General features: G+C 40.9%; 1 protein-coding gene across 2 annotated transcripts in view; it reads right to left on the bottom strand.

Annotated features, from left to right (window-relative positions):
• The window catches only part of SEC24D (SEC24 homolog D, COPII coat complex component), a 76,979-nt gene that overhangs the window by 44,771 nt on the left and 12,835 nt on the right, over positions 1-19,373 (bottom strand). The window contains exons 4-8 of one of the 2 annotated variants that reach the window (XM_019744507.2): positions 17,036-17,184; positions 15,580-15,855; positions 15,189-15,319; positions 13,207-13,318; positions 11,275-11,402 (exon numbers count right to left, since the gene is read on the bottom strand). In XM_019744507.2, coding sequence (XP_019600066.2) covers positions 11,275-11,402; positions 13,207-13,318; positions 15,189-15,319; positions 15,580-15,855; positions 17,036-17,184 — 796 coding nt within the window. The remainder of the gene's footprint in view (positions 1-11,274; positions 11,403-13,206; positions 13,319-15,188; positions 15,320-15,579; positions 15,856-17,035; positions 17,185-19,373) is intronic. The other variant, XM_019744508.2, reaches the window with a different exon arrangement.

Here is a 19,373-nt window from a genome sequence, read left to right as displayed (position 1 = left end):
CCCCAGTCAGGGATCGGGCCTAAACTACAGAGCAAACGCTCAACGAATATTTATTGGATGAAATGAAGGACAGAGGAAAGAAGGGGGAAACTGAAGCATAAAAGGAGTCTGAATGAAAACTACGTGAAGGAAGGAGGAAAATACAGGAGTCACATGTGCACCTGACGATGTCTGTTCTTTCACCACAGAAGAGCAGGTCGCGCGCGGTGTGATAAATGCTAACCTGCTAAGTTCCTCCCAAATATACACAAATAAGTACAGCAGGAGAGTCTTCTCCTGGAATGAGTGTCTGGAAGCCGGTCCACCTGTGGCCTTTCTGCAGGAGGGCCACTCAGCGGGACGGTCAAAACGGACTATGCGCTCCCCTCTGTGACAGGGCCGTTCCTGGCGACGGCCCCATAGTTTCAAAAGGGAAAATCACTGTCGGTGCAGTGAAGGGGGCAGGGGAACATCGGATACTGAACGGCAGCTCTAGGGCCTGAATTATAAATGATTATAAATGGTTCCTCAGCAAAACTGACTGTTCACCTCGGGATGCGCTGATGCAGGCTTCCGGGTTAGGGGTTCACTTCCGGGTTAGGGGTTCACTTCCGGGTTAGGGGTTCATTTCCGGGTTAGGGGTGTACTTGCAAAGATCGGCACCACCGTTCTTGCTCAACAGATGCTGGGGACTTCTGAGGCAGACGCTCCCTCTCAATGAGCTGCGATAGTCAGCAATTTTATAGTTGAAAGATATTTTCCCACGTGTCTTTTAAACCTTGACCTATTATAGTTTATCTTCTACCCTAAGGGAGAATTATAGTTTGTTGTCTAAGTGTAGGCCACTCACAGAAGACAAGTTTAACTGCTGTAAGAATGCACGATGTCATGTGATGAAAGACATTTTAGACTTAAAAACTCCATGAATCCAGTTTCCTCCAAACAGCAGTTTTCTGTTTCTCAAGGGAAAGTTGTAAAATAATCCACTTTAAAGATGAAAGGGTTAAAATAATAAGCCTAGACAGCAAACTCCCTTTGCCTCTCTGGCCAAATCTTCCCTCTGTTTATCTCATTTCTTGAAGCAGCCAAGAAAACACCCTCTAAATACTTTCCTCTGTGCAGGACTCAAGTCTTTACTTAGATGACACCTTCTCAATGGTGCTGCCCCACTACCTGTCTCATCCAAAGCCTTTCCGTCCTCCTTCCAGCAGGGGACTCTCCTCATCTCTCCCTGCCTTGCCTCTGCTGAGATGCCAGCTCCACGAGACTGAGGCCAGAGAGCTCGTCTGTTCACTGACACATCTCAGCACACAGAACAGTGTCCAGCACACACTGGGGGAACGCTAAGTATCTGTTGAATTAAATGCTTGTTGGAATATGGCAGAATACATCAATTAAGAGTCCTTCATAAAAATGGACACTGCTTATAAACTATCCTATCAAATCACAATATGTTATCGCCCAGACTATGGTATACAAGACAACTGGAAAATTCCTAAATCCAGGTGTGATTATATTAGGTTGGTACAAAAGTAAGTGCGGTTTTTGCAATTGTTTTTAACCTGTAAATGGCAATTACTTTTGTACCAACCGAATACAATTATAAAACTGATGCTGTAAGTAGAATGGATCAAATTATAATCCCGCTTTTCAGGGTAGACACCTACGGAAGCTACATGTTTATGCAAACATAGCTAAAGCTTCTTATGCGAACTGGTTTTCGAGTGGGAAAAAACACGGGCCTCTAGGAGTCGCACAGCCCAAAGCGCTGTCCACATGACCACCGTTCAGTCACCATTCCTGGGGGCAGCCTGGCTGGCCACTGCCAAGTGATGCAGCAAACCATCTCTTCTGAGCTAACTGGATTTGGGCAAATAGTCAAAAGCCATCTGCAGGAAAGACTTGAAACAGGGTTTAAAAAAAGTTAAGACAAAAATTTTAATTTAAAAGAATGGGTGTGATCAATTCAAAAGCATCTGGAGAAATGAACACGTACATATTTATTATATATCAATAACGAGCTAGAAAGAAAAAGAAGATAACTTCTCAATTACCCAAAAACAATAAAATTTGATAGATACGAGCTAATAGACATTTGTTATCCTTTTCCTTTAAGAAAGGAGAAATGTACACAGAAACTGTATGTTTTGAAGTACTTAGATAAGAGGTTTTCAAACCTTTTTAAACTGTAGAGGACAAGAAAGTATGGAATGTAGTAGATCAAACAAACTTAAGTCTCACTGCCATGTTACAGACTCTGATACACTTCAGTTACCTAAGACAGTTCAATTAGGATTAAGAAAAGGGATCCATAGTATCTACATACACTAGATTTTATCATTGTGGCTCTGTTGTTTTACCTGTATTTTGCAGAAATATTATTTAAGAAAGCCAATGATGCTCTTATTTTCCCAAACAATGCATAACATTTTGAAGATTTTAATCTTTTTACATGTATGTCTCCTATGTCCTCCCCCCCTTTTCTCTTATAAATACACACACACACATACACACTATATATAGACATATACATACATACATACATATATACATACATATATATATATATATATATATATATCTTCACATTTATAGTGTGATATTAAAAGAAACAGACATTGGAGGGGAGAGTAATAGTGAAACCTAAGCTAAACTTATAAAGAATCTTAACTGTCCAGGACATTCTTTAAGCAACTGTCACTCTAGACGGCACAGCTGTTTTGTCGCCAGTAATACTAAGAGTGAGGATAATATGCAGTAAGTCCCCAAATGCCTATTTTCTTTAAGAACATATGTGGAGGAGATAAAATGTTTTCCTTGATATACAACATGGAAATTCAAATAGATACGAGGTGCCTGAGTAGAGATGCAGGTCTCTGCTTTAGCTTGGATCCTAACTTACCAGTTCCCTTATTACTATGTCACTCATTCAGTATCAAGTACAGCATTAGTACACAAAGTAGTTACTCAATAAACATTTGAGCATAGATCTCCATGGGGAAAATTTCATCAAATTACTTGTCCTCAAAACTCTAGTTTACTTCCATATATAAATGATATCGGGCAATGAAAATATCCCATTAAATGTTTATTTAGCACACAAGGTTCTGGGAAACGCTTTAGGTCTTGGGAATGCAAGAGTGAGGAAAAATTAGATGAGCTCTCTACCCTCACAGAAGCTGGTGGGAAGAAGACACAATCAAATACACAAACACAAAACTGCAATGGTAACACACAGTAGGAGGGATCTCCAGTGAGTGTACGGTGGGGCATCCTGGAAAGCTCTCCTGGGATGTGATTTTGAACCAAAATCTGAAAGTGGAATAGAAATGAACTAGACTAAACAGACAGGACAGAGTGTGGAAGGTGGAGGAAAAATTATTCCAACCAATGCCCATGAAGCACCTTATGAAAAGACAAAAGATGTGTAATGTTTATATAATGGGTGCTTATCAAAAACAGACACCAGGCAACATTTCTTCTTAAAAATGGAAATGAGTTACTCTTTCCACTTATATATGAATATAAATTGTGGCGTCCAATTCAGTTTCCTCCTCTTCCTTATAGAAGTTACGTGAACAAATACGCTTGTATCCCTCGTAAATGTATACACTTCAGGTTAATTTAAATTACTGTAGTTTTTATACTTCTCTTTCTTGTACATAGTAGACACCCAAAATCATGACTGCTGGATTAAATAAAGTTTTCCATGGAGGAATTTATTACTATAAAGCAAATAATCACAAAAATGACAAAGATGATAAGAGTGACTATCATTTCTACCAGCTTATTTTATTTTTAAACTATTTTTCAATTTAATAAAATGAAGGGATGCTATTTTATTCATAAATGAATTCATTTATGAAAGACATGAAGCTCAAAAAAGTAAAATTTTCCAGGACACACTGATGGCATGTGCCTCCCAAATTCCCGCCCTTCCCACCTTCCTAGTCACATGGCTCAGCTCCTGACAAGGAAGCACTTTACACATCACTCGGGCTTCAGGGAAACTCAGGGGCCACTTTCAGACACTGCATGAAACAAACAATTCCAAATTAAAGGTTTGCATTGGGTTTTCTTTTTCCTTCCTTCCTTCTTAAAAATAGGACTTTATATTTTTAGCCTTTTCTTCAGTGAGAACTTGATGCCTAGGAAACTTTCAAATAGAAAACTTGAAAACATTTGACTATATCATACTTGATTACCAAGGGGACAAATCAATTGCACAAATTTTAAGCCTTTGTAATACCTAAGTAGCCACAAAATCTGACTCAATTTAGGAATCATGAAGCAGGGTATATAAATAATGTGTTTCACTGATTCTAAAATCCCATTAACTATAGGAGGCACCACCCAAGCTTCCAGTTGAACATAATACTAAGAAGTCCTTATTAATAAGACATATTCGTATTGCAGAAATGTTAAAGTGTGAGAAAATGTGGGCCTTAGACTTGATGGAAGTAACAGCAAGAGGCTGTAAAATATTTCATTTCCATGGCTCCGCACTGATGCCCAGCGGCCTGTCCAGGGAGGCTGGTACCAAGCTCCTACAGACAATGCCGTACACTCAACGCCAAGCCTGGAAGGTCATAAAACCCACACCTACATTCACTGAACATTAAAGCAAGGCGGAGCATTTTCTTTTTTATTCTTATTTCTCCTAAAGTTATTCTCCATTAAATGAAAAATAAATATTTACATAAATAATTCTGTGATTGAGAAAATCAGGTTGGTGCATTTAGCTTCTAAACTAACTTAAAATAGAATTCTAACGACATTTGCCCTAACAAATGTGACTGTCCCTGTACATCTGTAATTAACACCATTCTAAAAGGGGATGCCATTCTTGTCTTCAGCTGCCAGCTTTTTCATAGCGCTTCATAAACAGTGACCAAAATTCTTAAGGGGTTCCACTTCTACAGTAACAGTTATACATGAAAGTCTTTTAAATGTTATATACTCATAATTCTATTTCTATTGGAGTACATGCATGTGATTTTTCTAAGTATAATTTTATGTTAATACCTTTTAAAATACTGCACTGAAGCAAACAATTTAAGATAACAATGCACATAAAAAACAGATTCAGGCTTTTGAAGCCTTAATTTTAAAAAAAGTTAGGTTTTCTCTAAATTCTTTAAAGGACAAAATGTTATGCAACGATCAGCTTCATTTCAGAGCACATTTACCGCTCTAGCTAGCTGAATTAGAGCTACATGCCCAGTCCCACAGCCTTCCTGTGATCCTGACCTGAATAATACGTGAGATCTCTTACACTGAAAGTGTCATGTAAATGACACCACCTTGGGTTGGGTTGTACAATTTGTTCACATGAATTTCTAATAACATATAAGACAGATGACAAATACATGGTCATCCACGCTGAATGCCCAATAAAGACTACGAAAGTAAGGCAGACACTACATTTCTGTTACTTCTAGATTTCTAGGACACCAGAGCCAGACATGGCCATGGAGGCACAAGTCACAGTAGGGGCAGAGTGAAGACCCAGAGTCACCTCCCGGCTCCTAACCAGTGTCTCATCTTTTGGTTACTACTGTGCTTTGGAGAAAGTTGCCCATTTTTAGTGGTAATCAAAAATTCTTCCTACTTGTTTTGCTGTTCTGCTCTTTATAATGAAATATAACCACCCGCCCTCGTTAATAAGTGATAGACTACATCTACGATTTCTCAAATGATTTTTTCTTTACCCACAGAGCTAGAGAGGTGAATGAGGTTGTGAGTCTGTAGTTATTTAAAAATATGAAACAAAATAGCCAAAGCAGGATAAAAACGTTTACTTCATTTGCAACATGTTTATCAACAGACTCACCTGCTGCCAAGGAAGTTAATAATTAAGACTTACTGTGTTGAAAATATTGATTTAGAGACCTAAAATACCTAGTAATCAAGCATGGTTCTGTAGTTTGGTTTGTCTTTGTCTTTTAAATGCCTGTCAACCGCGAGGAGAGCCCATTTACTCAACTAGAACCGCTACTGAGTGCCTGGACGGTCCTGCCCTCGAGGAGTGCTGAGCAGTAGCCTGGAGTAAAAAAACTTCAAAGAGGTCCAAGATGGACCTTTCAAGATAACTCACAAGCTTGCAGGAGCACCAAGTGCATTGCTGAAACTACTGCCAGCAAAAGCAATGCTGTTTTTATGTGATTCCCCAAATAAAACCTCGACAACCTCACTCATAGCCAGATGTCATGGAAAGCACTTAGAATTTGGATCTTCCAGCTCCAGCAGCAGCACTACTTAAATCAGCTGTGTGACAGTAACAGCCCCACTTACAGGGCTTCTCCCTCTATCAAACCTGGTAACACCCACTTCACAAGCTGCCATCTTCCTGAGACAAGGATGAATGACACTGCAGTGAAGCACAACTTTTTTCCTTTGATGCACTGAACAGCAGTGTGAACTCTGCCCAAACTATGCCAACTCATGCCAGCAAGACTGGCTGAGAAGCCAAAGAGCTGACCAAGCAATCCCGCGGCAAGAGATGGCAGGAAGTGCCTCCCTGACGTAACTCGCTGGTGTGAGCTTATTCCCTGACGGTCTCTGCCTTTTTGTTAATCTCATTTGTCAGTTCTGTGACATCCATTCCTTTTTCTTTCCAATGGCACCATCCTCATATCTACTGAATCTATCAGAATGGGGGTGATCACAGCAAAAAAATAATTTAAACGGTATCTAATAATAGGACAAACATCTTTGTTCATTGAGTCATAACTAAACTAAATGCCACAGAACGAGTTATCCCCGTCAGAGCCTTTTCCACATCGTACAGAAGTTAGCAGTGTACTTGTAAATTTTCTGTAAGTCCTAGCTAGACAAGAGTAACAGGTCTTGTTTTCTCACATCCTTAAATTCCAGCTTGGTTCCTAATGAGAGTAAGTAGGAGGTTATAAATTGAGTGAAATTCAAAGTCTTGAATAAAAGTTTATCTGCCCTAACCTAATTCAGTAAGAGAGGAAATTACTTTGACTATTATATCCATTTATAGCCTAAAATTATATATACAGATATTCCTGAATCTAGTCACAGATGCAGTAAAAACTGCTGCCATCTGGTTTATAAGTGAAATTACTTAATTTCATGTATAATTAGACGCATATACTTTTGCATGCAAAGGTTTCCTATTTTAAAGAAAATGCAAAATTAAGTATAATCTTCAATCCTTTGCAGCAGAAATCTATGCCATTCCTACCTCCATTCTTAAAATACAGCATCAGAAATAAAACTACAGGTTATTAAACAAAAGAATTTACAAGATTAGCCAAATACTTTCGCTGAATAACCTCATTGTTAATTACACTGATGTGGCAATAGGTTTCACTTAAAACACATACAAAAATGTGACATTTATGGTAAGGAATATCAAATACCAAAGGACGATGACCTAGACGTGAGCTTGGCAGTAGCATACATCTCCAAAGCAAATGCTCACAGGATACCTTCTCTGATCAGAAGTGCTGGAGTGACGTTTATTTTTATAGGCAGTTGCTAACACAATGACATACTGTAAAAGGTTCTCTTAAACATTAGAACCGAATTTAAAAAAGAAAACTGTAATGTACTAAATAAATTTTTTTGATAGATGCCAAATCAGAAGATGCCAAATCGGAAGATTTCCTAAAAGATTTTTTAAATCTTTTAATAAATTTTAGAAATCTTTTTCTAAATGATAGCAGATTATTCAGATAAGGAATAAAATCCTAAAATTTTACCATATGTAAAAATTAGGAAATCTTTCTGGTAGAGAAAAATAAATTAAAATACTATTTATAGAGAGAATAACAGTATTCATGTAACCTATTTACCTTTAAGAAAGATAATTTAAAACTGAATTCCTTGGTTACAGGTTATAAATACCCCAAATTAGCATGCCCCTCATTTTCCATTATTAACTATAATTGTTTAGTTTTTGGTTTCTGGCTTCAGCAATTGAATAAAAGATAGTGCCATTGATAGATGTGTGGAAGAATGAGTCGGTTCAGAGTGTACAGATCAGAAATTCACTTTTCAACATGTTAAGCTTGAGGTTTCTACGAGGTAGGAAAGGAGAGATATCAGAAAGGCATCTGGATGTGTGCATATGGGGGGAAGAGGCAGGAATGCGTGAGTGAGAGTCCCAGCAGGGGGAGTTAGTATTAAGGACCTGGGGTCAGATGCCTGGGTTGCAATCCTCGCTCTGTTGCTTAGTAGCCGTTGACCTTAACGAGCGATCTAACTCTGTGCCTCAGTTTCTTTATAGCTAAAATAGGATAATAAATAGGTTGATGGGAGAAATAAATAACATACATTAAAAACTCAGAATTGTGCTCATTAAATGCTCAATAAGTTTTGACCATTATTATTCTCATCAGTAACAGCAGCCGTTACAGGTAATATTTAGTCTTTGGAGGGAGAGAGAGTCTAAGAGAGAAGAGACAGGAGGTCCCAAGTACAAGCCTTGACAGACCCCAATATTAGAAGTCAGGAAAACTAAAATATTCCTGCCTGTGAGGTAGGAAAAGTACACCGGGAAGGTGTCCTGGAAGCCACGAAGGAGTCGCTGCTTGGTGACAGACTGTCATCCAGCTCGTTAGGGGAGTGTAGCAATGAGGGTTCCTAATGCTGCTGGCTCCCCACACTGAGGTCCAGTTAAATACTCAGAGGAAGTAAAAAGCAACACTACATATTACGGAGACACGCATACGGAAATCCACACAGCGCGAGGAGGACACATACAGACTCATTAGGTTTGCCCCCGGTGGGGGACGGAGGGAGAAGCGTGTCCTGATTAAACAAAACATCACGTGCAGCTATACATTTTTCATTCTCAGAAAATGATCTTAAGCAAATATGACAAAATATTAACACCTGTTAATGATGGATGACATGTACATGGGTGTAATATTATTCACTAGTACTTTTTATAATTTAAATTTATTCAAGGCACAAATAGTGATATAAACATGTATCTGGTGGCTACTACTACGCAGCCCTCAGAAGTACTAATATGAAAAAGATGACACCACCAAAGGCTGGCGAGGCTGCAGAGCTCCAGGAACGCTGCTGCAACGTTAGAAGCACTGAACCTGGTGCAGCCACTATGGACAATGGTCTGGCAGCTTCTGATAGAACTAAACACACACGTACCCCACGAGCCAGCACTCTACGCACAAGTACTAATCCAGGAGAAACGAATATGCGTCCACAGAAAGACTAGAATAAGAGTATCGGTAGAACCTTTATTCACAATAGCCCATAACTAGAAACGGCCCCGATGTCCAGCCATGAGAGTAGCTAAACGGACTGCATATCCATGCAATGAAATGTTCGTGAGCAAGAAGAAAGAACCCACTGACACCGGCAGCACCGCGGCGGCTCAGGTGTTCTCCCAACGTTACGCTGAGCGAGAGAAACGTACATGAAAGAGTGCATTCTCTAGAAGTGTACTTCTATGAAGACCGACGGTAGGAAAACACCTCTATGGCAGGAGAATCAGAACAGCGGTCGTCAGAGAAGGGAGTGTGAGGACGGACAGGAAGGTGATGGGAGGGCACCAGGGAGACGGTGACGGTCCCCATCCTGACGGGGTTTGGGTGACACGGGGGGATGCGCTTGTCAAAATGCAGTGGAAGGTTTCCTTAGGATACGTGTATTTTATTGTAAGTGAATTTTGCCTCACAAAGAAAAATAATCTGTAAGCAAATATTAAACTGCTTAATGATATGCGTGCTGGAGTATTAAGGGGATATCTGCAACTTACTTTGAGACACATTAAAAACGAATGGATTAATGGACAGATGGATCAATATGTGATCAAACAAGTACAGTGGAAGGTTAATGGCAGAATCTAGGTGGCAGGTATATAGGTGTTATTGTAAAATTCTTCCAAATTTTCTGATGTTGGAAAATTTTCATAATGAGATGTTGAAAACAGCTAGTTAAAACAGCTAGCTATGTAACACACACACATCATACATGGCACGGATCATTACATATTGGTCTACTTTATGCTTTATGAAGCGTAGTGATTTTAAAGAGGAGCTTAGGAGCATATATTAAATTTCTGGGACCATCATGTAAGAGATCATGCCTAAATTCTAAATGTACTTCCTGATTTACAAATAGGAGACCATACTGCGTGTACGACTGGCTTCTAGAAACAGCCCAATGCCTCTTCTATGACCCAGTCGCACCCAGCTCACTCTACTCCCAAAAGGAGACATGGCAGCGTCCTACTCACTCATAAGGAGAGTGAGTGGCCATCTCAAAGGGGAGAGAAGCCACCATGCACGCGGAACAGTCTTCCTTCCCTGAAGCGATGACGTAAAGCAGGCCCCTCCCCATCCCCGTGCCACTGCACCCCCACCAGCTGGCGTGGGCAGCCCAAGGTGGGCACAAGTCTGTTCTCTCTCACAGATGCCTGGCTTCTTGCTCAGGGGCTGCCGGGTACACATCAGACCAGCTGGCCTCCAAGTGGAGGTTTAAATTGGGAGGAGAACGTGAGGCATCGGCCTCTGGCGCAGTGAAAGGAATCCAGGGTTCACCCTAATTACTGCCCCACTCACTGCAGTGGGGTTCAGTCAGAGCTCCTGCCAGAGGAAAGCATTTCTCCCGTCCTGTGGGAGAGCTCTGCCCTCACGCCCGTGTCTGTGTGTACTGGGCACCCACCACTCAGCGGCCCGAGGAGGAAGGCCGCAGTATAGGGAGTGGTGCCCCGATCACGACACCCAGTGACAGCATCCTAGTAGCAGGGACTTGAAATATGCACCACTTGCTGTCCTTTCTCCCATGTAACCGTATATTGAGTGCATCTTCCCAAGTGGAAACATACAGATGTACCTGCTCATGCTTTGCAAGCGTGCTAACTGGGGCAGGAATGTACAAGCATTTGGCCCAGAGTCTTAAAGTACAAGCAGGGAGACCCAGAACCTCAGACTCTAGTTTCTTCCTCCACCAGAATACCTGGGTCTTAGGACCCTGAACAGGGCCTAAGGACCTCGCAAGAGGGCTTGGTATTTGTCACTACATGACATTCCGTATTTTCTATATATGTGCATTGCTACAACTGGCCAAAAAGTGACCCAGCCCATCAGTGTTTGGTCTACAGGAAGCCAAAAAATCTAGCTTGTCAGATTTTCGTTTTCCTAATGAATTGAATGACTGCATGTATTTGCATTTTACACACACACACACACACACACACACACATACATATTCAGATTTCTGTTAACAATACAGAGTAATGTTGCAAGGAGGATTTCGGAAAAGTACAAAATGGCTGTCTTCTATCATCCTTACCTCGTTGGAAGGAATCGTGGCAAAGGGCGTGATGACAGCAGCCAGTGGGATCTGCGCCTGCTTGGCCATGTCTGACGTGCACGGGAAACAGTACGTCGTACAGCGAATGTACCGAGGGCTCGCGTTGCCTGGAACATTCAGAGGCACACTTAGAACCTGCTCTGAGGAGCCCTGCCCCAGGACACTCAGCATCCGTGAGGGTACCACTGGGTGATGCATGCATTGCCTTATTTGTAACACTTCCTTCATGATGTCTAAAAACTAAAGGTAGTCTTGTACAATTCTACCATCTGTAATCTGAGCACACTGTAATTTCTTTCAAAATAAAACACTGAATTCTACTGCAAAAATATTAAAGAGATACTTTATTATTATTTTCCCTAAGCAGGTTATTCATATAGCCAACTCAGACTTGAGAGGTGTTTAGAGTAATGGAAGAAATAAAGCACAGGCACAAAAACACAAAAGCATGCAATTTCTTCTCCCTCCCCTTCTCTCAGCACATGTGCTATGGGAAAGGTGAGCAGCTGTACACCATTTGCAAGTGATACTTTGTCAAATATGATTCCATTTGACTGTGCTTTTTCTCAACTTGAAAATTAAATTTAGAAATGAAAATTTTACATGTAAGAGAAACATTTTTTAAAACACGCTAATCTATTTTTAATATACATTAGGATTCCTCACCAAGTATCTTTATTTGCTAGCATACATGAGTATTAAAACAATACCCAAGGCGTGAAGAATGCTTTTGAATCACTAGAACAACTTATCTAAAATAACTTTTGAAATTAAATGATAATTAATGACTATAATACTATATTATGATCACAAGAGCGTAATCATCAAACAGATATTTATTGAGTGTCTACTAAGTTTTAGACACGTCCTTGGCACCTCCCTGAACAGCTTATATTCTGCGGAGGACACAGATAATAAACATAAAACCTAATAAATTAGTGAGAAAACAGATGACATTGGAAGATGACAAATGCAGTTTTTAGTAGTCTCAGAGGAGGCCTTAATGAAAAGGTATCATTTGAGCCAAGGCTCCAGGAGGCAAGGGGTTGCCCAGGCAGGCACCTCACGGAGGACGGTGGGCAGCACCAAGGGGCAGAGGCCACAGCACAACTTCCTGGGCCTGGGGGGAAGCTGATGCGCAGGCAGGTGTGCAAGGCCCGAAGCCCCTCTGCCTCACCTGTGGCCTCCCATTAGGGCAGCACTGAGGGTAGAAGAACACACGGGGCCCCCAACTAGCACCTGGCTGGCCCCACAGCTCTGCGATGACACCGACGTTATTCTTCTAGGATTGAGTACGTGACCCACTCAAATAGAATATTCAGAATCTGAGATGCTAGATCTTAGCGGGAAGTAGTTTAACTTGCCATAAACAACAGAAAGATCAACTCCACACAAGGCTTGACAGGTATATGACATTGACAGCAGACGTGGACAGAGTCAGGAATAGAGCTCAGCCTCTCCTCATCCTAGCGGGAAAGTGGGAAAACAGACCCAAAATGTTAAAGGACCTGCTGAAGAGGTTGCTGGGGCCAGAAGCAGGCCTGCTGACTTCTTCAGGACTCAGTTTCCCCTGCTGTGCTCATCCCACCCTGCCAGGTCTCTACCTAGTAAATTAAACCAAAGTAGGGTCTGGACCAATTTCAACCATAAACTAAAATAAAGAATTTTAAAAGCTGGTATGTTGCACTGAATCTCACCGGAAACTCTCTAGATTTGTCTAAGCAGAGAACAGAATTCGGTTGATAGTTCCTTCTCTGTACTTGAATGACTGATGACAAACTGGTCCCTTTATCAACTATAAAGAGGTCCCCATTAGTGGCAGCGTTACTGAAGGGTATCAGTGCACAAGCATAAAAATAATGGTGTGAAATTTTAAAACCTCAATCAGAAAATATTACTGGAAACAAATACCTTGGTCTTGCACCACGTAGTCTGTAGTAACCAGGGGAGGGACCTGGCCTCTGGTGCTGGTGACATACACTTGTCCCCCTCTGGTGGCTCGGTCATTCTCAATCACTTGGATCTGATCAGTGAAATAGTGAGAGCAAGTCGAAGTTAGTTAAGACTTTTCTCCACATCCCCTCCCTCCCTTTCATTATTCACACACAGAAATAGGCCTTTTCTGAACTGGTCAGCTCATTGCAGATCAAATTCTCATCGACAACCTACTGTATCTTCAGTTCCACCTCTGTTTACCTTCACACGTATACAGCTTCAGAAATCTACTGTTAATACTCTGAGCTATGCCCTTGACCCTGCGGAGGTCAATTGCTTATTGGGACCACAGATAAGCATTTAAAAAATAAAATAAAAGATTCTGGTAGAAAAGAAATTCAAAATAACCTTTTAAAGATTATATTTTTTGCAGTTAAAGAAAACTCTAAAAAGCTAAAAATGATTAAACTCAGAAGAACTGATTTACAATGTATAACGCAAAGAAGCCTTAACTTCTCGCTTCAAATCCTGTTGGTCTTTGGCTTGCCCACCACACCTTTGCTTCCTGAGACGGCGGAGACAAACAACAGCTTTAGTCTCATCTGTGTTTTACGGTAGTTATGTTTGGAGCACATTCTAGAATTTAATTAGAATTGAATTTAATTAGAATTAATTTAATCAATTAATTTTTTGCAGGATACAGAAATCAAAAGGAACACAAGTCCCTAAGTTGGGTTGTTTAGTTTGGAAACATCTTATATTTCTCTCCTACCACATTTATTGATAAAAAATAAAGAGACAAAAAATTGTCTTTCTGTTGTAATTGTATCGGGCCTGGAAATAATGAGCAAAATCTAGTAGTATGGAGTTAGCAAGAAAACGAGAGTGAATCTTAGTAATTCTCTTCCTCTCTCCCTGCCCTCCTTCTTTCTTCATGGGATAAAAGAGACTAGGGGGTGGGGGTGGGAAAAGAAGGGAGTAAAAAGTGGGAAAAAAGGAGAAATGAACAACTGCCAAACTGGAATATGTAGCTTTGGAGGATATGTAGTTTTTATATTCTATAATAATAAACTGTCTTCCACCACACTCTGCAATGTAGAGTTTTCCCTCCCATCTCCTTCCATCCAGGCCCTGCTGGCACTGATATCACTGGTTCTATGGCATATTAGAGACCGATTTAGCCTGCCTTTAAATCTATGTTTCTATCTTTCTGATTTCATAGGATTTGAATTCTAATTAAATTCAAGATCTAGGATATGCTCCAAACATAACTCCTGTTCTCCCTTGGTCATAAAAATAACACATCCCCAAAGGGGTGCCCCTTCACCCTGAATTCCGGAGTGATAAGGGCATGAGCCAAACTGCAGCTACTGTAGCCTACAGGTAACTGAGATGAGAAATAAATCTTTGCAGCTGTAAGCAAAGCTGGGGATTGTATGTTACACAGAATAATCTAATGAAAGCTCACTGATACAGATCCTAGAGTAACCCCCAAAGAATATCACTGCGGTGGAGAAGAATTATGTTGTAGTTCTAATTTTATATGAAAAAGTCTTGTTCTTTTTTAGTATGCAAAATGGAATCTACTTTGTACTTTCATTCTGCATGGAGATCTTACCCATATTGAAAGGGGTCCTTTAGTTATTTAAAATACATGTATAAATACCTGGACTCACTGCCAATATGCACCAGTATAAACACCTATAGATGCTGCCAGGTTTGCAGAATGTTAGAGACAAGCTGCACAGGCTGTTTCTCTCACTGAGACCCTCATCTGCTGTAACCTGACCCCCACCCCACACACACATACAAGGAAGGAGGCCTTCTCTCTATGTGATGGGTATTGTGCTGCCACCACAAAGGACAGGATAGATGCTAGCAAACCAAGCATGGCTGAGAACAGTGAGCACAGAATGGTCCTTTGTCAGGGGAGACTGCAGAGAGAGAAGGGCACTTACTGGGCTGGGGATTGAGTCGGGGTCCAGCTTCTTCTGGGGCGGAGGTGGGCCCGCCATCTGTGCAGGGCCTCCAGGAAAGCCTCCTGGGTATGAGAGCTGAGCGCCTGGCATCTGGGCACCATAGTTGGCTGCTTGGAAAACATGTTACAAAGAAATGACTATAACCCGAATCCCAGGTGTGGTGCTCTGGGACAATATCATGCTGTTCAGCCAAGCATGTTGCGTTTTTCATCCCTTTAAATGAGGCGGGGAGTTAAGTGTGACTATCTGTGGTTGCCACCCTTTCTTAAAAGTAAGTGACAGATGCCTACGAACATAGGAATAGAGCCGATTCCCAAGTCAGGGCAGCCCTAGGAAACCCCAGGCCGTCCCTGAGCCCTGCCCACCTCACCTGGCTGTGGAGCATAGCCAGTGCCCAGGGTTTGTCCTGGAAGCGGCGGGGGCTGGAACTGGGCATTCGGATGAGCAGGCCCAGGGAACCCGTCCTGCCTGTGCGCTGACGGAGGCAAGGGTGGCGCGCCAGGGCCATTTAGTGCCGTGGGTGGAGGCGGGAGAACCTGAGATCCAGGCTGCAAAATGGCCGGCTGTGGAGGTCGTGGAGGACCCGGGAACGAGGGCGCCGACAGAGGACCGGGGGGGCCTTGGCCGGGGGGCGCCATGCCCGAACCTGTGTGAGAAAGGAGAGCAGCCCACCTAAACACCGCATCTCTCAGCTCTCCAACTTCCCCATAGGACAGACAGGGACACCTGTTCTGAGACAAAGCAAGAAGGCGCCTACAATTTTTTTTTTTTTTTTTTTTGCCACAAGATAAAACTCTTATTCAGAAAGTGACACAAACGCTATTTGGGGCATTTTCTACACCTGAAAAACTTTTAAAGGGTAAAAGCAACACGTATAATTTTAGTCAGAAAATTAGCAGTACAGACTTTAACTTAGTTTCATTAACTTTGCGTGATACATGCCATCAACTAAGCAATTGTATCTGTACAAAATCTAGAAAGTCACATAAAAGAAAATGTTATTATGTACCTTCAACGAGTTATTTGCATCTTGTGCTTGACTGAATCAAATGGATTTCAGAACTAGATCGAAATAACCAGAGAGAAGGGATGAGCCACCAACATGCTTTCCAATGATATTGGAAAGAGCTGGAAAGCCAGATTACTTTTTCCTTTCTCTGACTATGTGAAATTGAGTTGCTTCGTTGGAGACTTACCCATTTGGGAATGGATAAAAGATAGAAAATATTCTGAGGGTTTTTCACTGATACTTTGAAAAAGCGAACTCTGAGTAGTGGAAACATTCCTCATGGAAACAGATGGCCGACTACTCTGTTATAACAGTGGAGAGTCCTCTGGCCCCGAGAACAGCCAGCCTTTCTATTGATGGAGGTCTCAGTACTGTAACTATTTTCTCTCCTATTATTCCCTTTGCTGCCTCACTGCATCTGAGCGCCCATTCTTCCCATGATCTGAATGCACAATCAAAAGGCACTGTGAAATAATATTATACTTTTTATTTTAAGGCCCCCTAATAAACAACCCAAAGTTAAAACCACTCTTATATTTCTTAAAGTAATTTCACTGTTCTAATGTTTATTTGTGACATCTACATTGTTTTTTTAATTTTCTTATATTGAATGTAAGCTATTCTGAGGGTCTTGAAATAAATGGCAGCACGATCAGGGGAAAAAAATAATTACCACCATATACAATACAGATAATTTATATAAAAAGTCCCCAAAATGGTTTCACTATGGTGTGCCAGAGTTATGGCTGTTTAAAGAAGGAAAACCTTTCTCATTAAAGCACTCAGGACGCAAGGCTGTGCGTGAACAAACGGTTACCGCCAGTGCTGATGTGCATGGCATTGAGCTGACCGCCCAGCTGGGAGATGGATGAAGTGGATGCAGGGCTGGGGTAAGCCGACTGTGCAGCAGACGCATATGGTGAATAGGAGGGTGCCACGCTGTTGACAGGTGGAGGACCTGGAAATCTAAGAGAGAAAAAAGGATGTTAGACGATACTGTTGAGTTTCATATGCAAAAGGTGTAGAGCAAACGTCAGTAACTTGTGAAACTAAATAAGCCCATCCAGTGTACAAGAAGGAAATGACTGGTAAGTTTTTAATTAGTCTCAATATGAACTCAAAGTGAATCATGCAGCAGCATCCCATATCTACACTCACAGGCCGAACACATCAAGATACATGGGGGGAACAATCAATCCCAATGTAAACACAGCAGCAGCTTTGGAAGTCAATTTGGGAAGCCGACCCACTACAGCCTTATCTGTACTCAGGTTACTGGTCAACAGTACAGAAATGAAGAAAACTAACATGCTTGTGGTTGCATCTTTATGATCATTCTCCTTAAATCATACCCAGCTTTCCAGAGAAAATGTCACCTGCAATGTAATTTCAGTAAGCAGGACGTTATCTACAAAACAGTACCTGAAAGCAAATGACTCAGTGAAAAGTTTTGAAATCACCCATTTTTTAACCTAAAAATTTCATCATGCTTTACCGTTCATTTAGTTAGAACTTAGTGTATGTTTATTTTTCCTTGTTTTGCATGAAACAGTGACCGCCACCCGAACTACATTCCTGTTATGGTCCATCTGCCTTCCCGTGGAGTCACATTATGGCTCTTACCAATTTTAAATAAGAATTAAAATTTCCCAGTGGCATACTGTGATTTCAATTTCTCTTTAAACCAGAAATGATTTCCCGAGTGGCCTGTGCTCTTGCCTTCCATCCTTCACTGCCAATTGAGAGGTTAGTTAATAATATTTTAATAACATTTTTTAAATATAAAATTGTATGAACCATATATTACATAGACGGTAGAAACAGGATGAAATATGTTTCAAATAAAAGTTACGACACAAGCAGCCACAAGTATTTTTTTAACTTAACAAAAGGTTAAAGATTTAAAATATAAAATAAGAGAATGTACAAACACCAGTCATTACTTTTTGACCCATAAATGCCAACTTTTTTCATTCATTGCTTAATATAAATCCTAGGAATTAGGCTTCAGAAATACACACACAAAAAATTTTCTGAACAACATGAATGTTCTAAGTCTTCAATAGATTTGGATTTTAAAAGCAATATTACCAAAAATGAAAATAAAATTAATATTAAAAGGCTAACAAAAGGTTTCATATAAAGAAGAAATTAACAGAACATTTAAAACATACAAAGTGGCTTAATACTTTCCAGTTTCATTACTTTACTAAATTAGTTTATCCGAGGTCACACAGCATGTGGGTGTCACCATTAGGTCCTTTGACACCTAACCTGGAGACCCGATGCACGACCGCAGGCAAAGCACCTGGTCTCCTGAGCTCCCAGCCTTCCAACTGTAAGAATGAGCAGAAGGAACAGAATGGCCCCTTCCTCTGCTATAAATACAATGTGATTAAAAGTACGAGTCACACAGATCTCAATATTTCTCATGTTGATTACTTCATTTAACAGGTTCTGGGGTAAGAAACATTCTCTTATGTGTTTTAATTCGCCGTTTCATTGAATGTCAGGCAAAGGCAGAATCATCATCAAAAAGAACAGTCAATACAGTATTATCTCAAGAGGATTCTGAAAACATGACAATTTAGCCACAGTTGGTTCCTAGACCTGTGGAGAGCTAACTCAGCTGTCTGGGGCCTGCTCAACTACAAACACTTCTCATGTTCAAGTTTGCCACAAATTGCTCAAGAAGTGAGCTGTGTGCTCACGTTTGTAAGAGTGTGGATATGGTGCCAAGTTTTTCACGGTTTGATTGAAACAAAGAGCTGTGCCAAATCCAGTCATTCATCACTTTCCACACAAAAAACAAAAAACAAAAAAAACCCCGCCACTATTTCTCTTATTTTTCTTGTTCCCTCCTTTGCTACTGCAACCAATTCTTCATCAGCAGATTTACCCCAGCAGCTTTAATCCGGGAAGATGAGTCTCCTTTCCTCCTCTACCTCCAATGGCTATTTCTTGGTCAAAATATGTCACTTACAGTTGACTTTTCTCCTTATAATTAGCAAATAGATATTTAGGTGATAGATTTTATTTAGATTAATCCTGCCCAGCAGTAAACCCTCTGTAAAGAACTTTAGTGCCATTTACAAGTTTAAGACATTTATTCTGCTCAGCCAAGATCTAAAAGACAACCGTCTAGGTGTCATGCA

Source organism: Rhinolophus sinicus, linkage group LG07 (assembly GCF_036562045.2).
Source record: "Rhinolophus sinicus isolate RSC01 linkage group LG07, ASM3656204v1, whole genome shotgun sequence".
Classification (NCBI taxonomy): Eukaryota; Metazoa; Chordata; class Mammalia; order Chiroptera; family Rhinolophidae; genus Rhinolophus; species Rhinolophus sinicus.
This window is presented reverse-complemented; position numbering and strand designations above follow the sequence as displayed.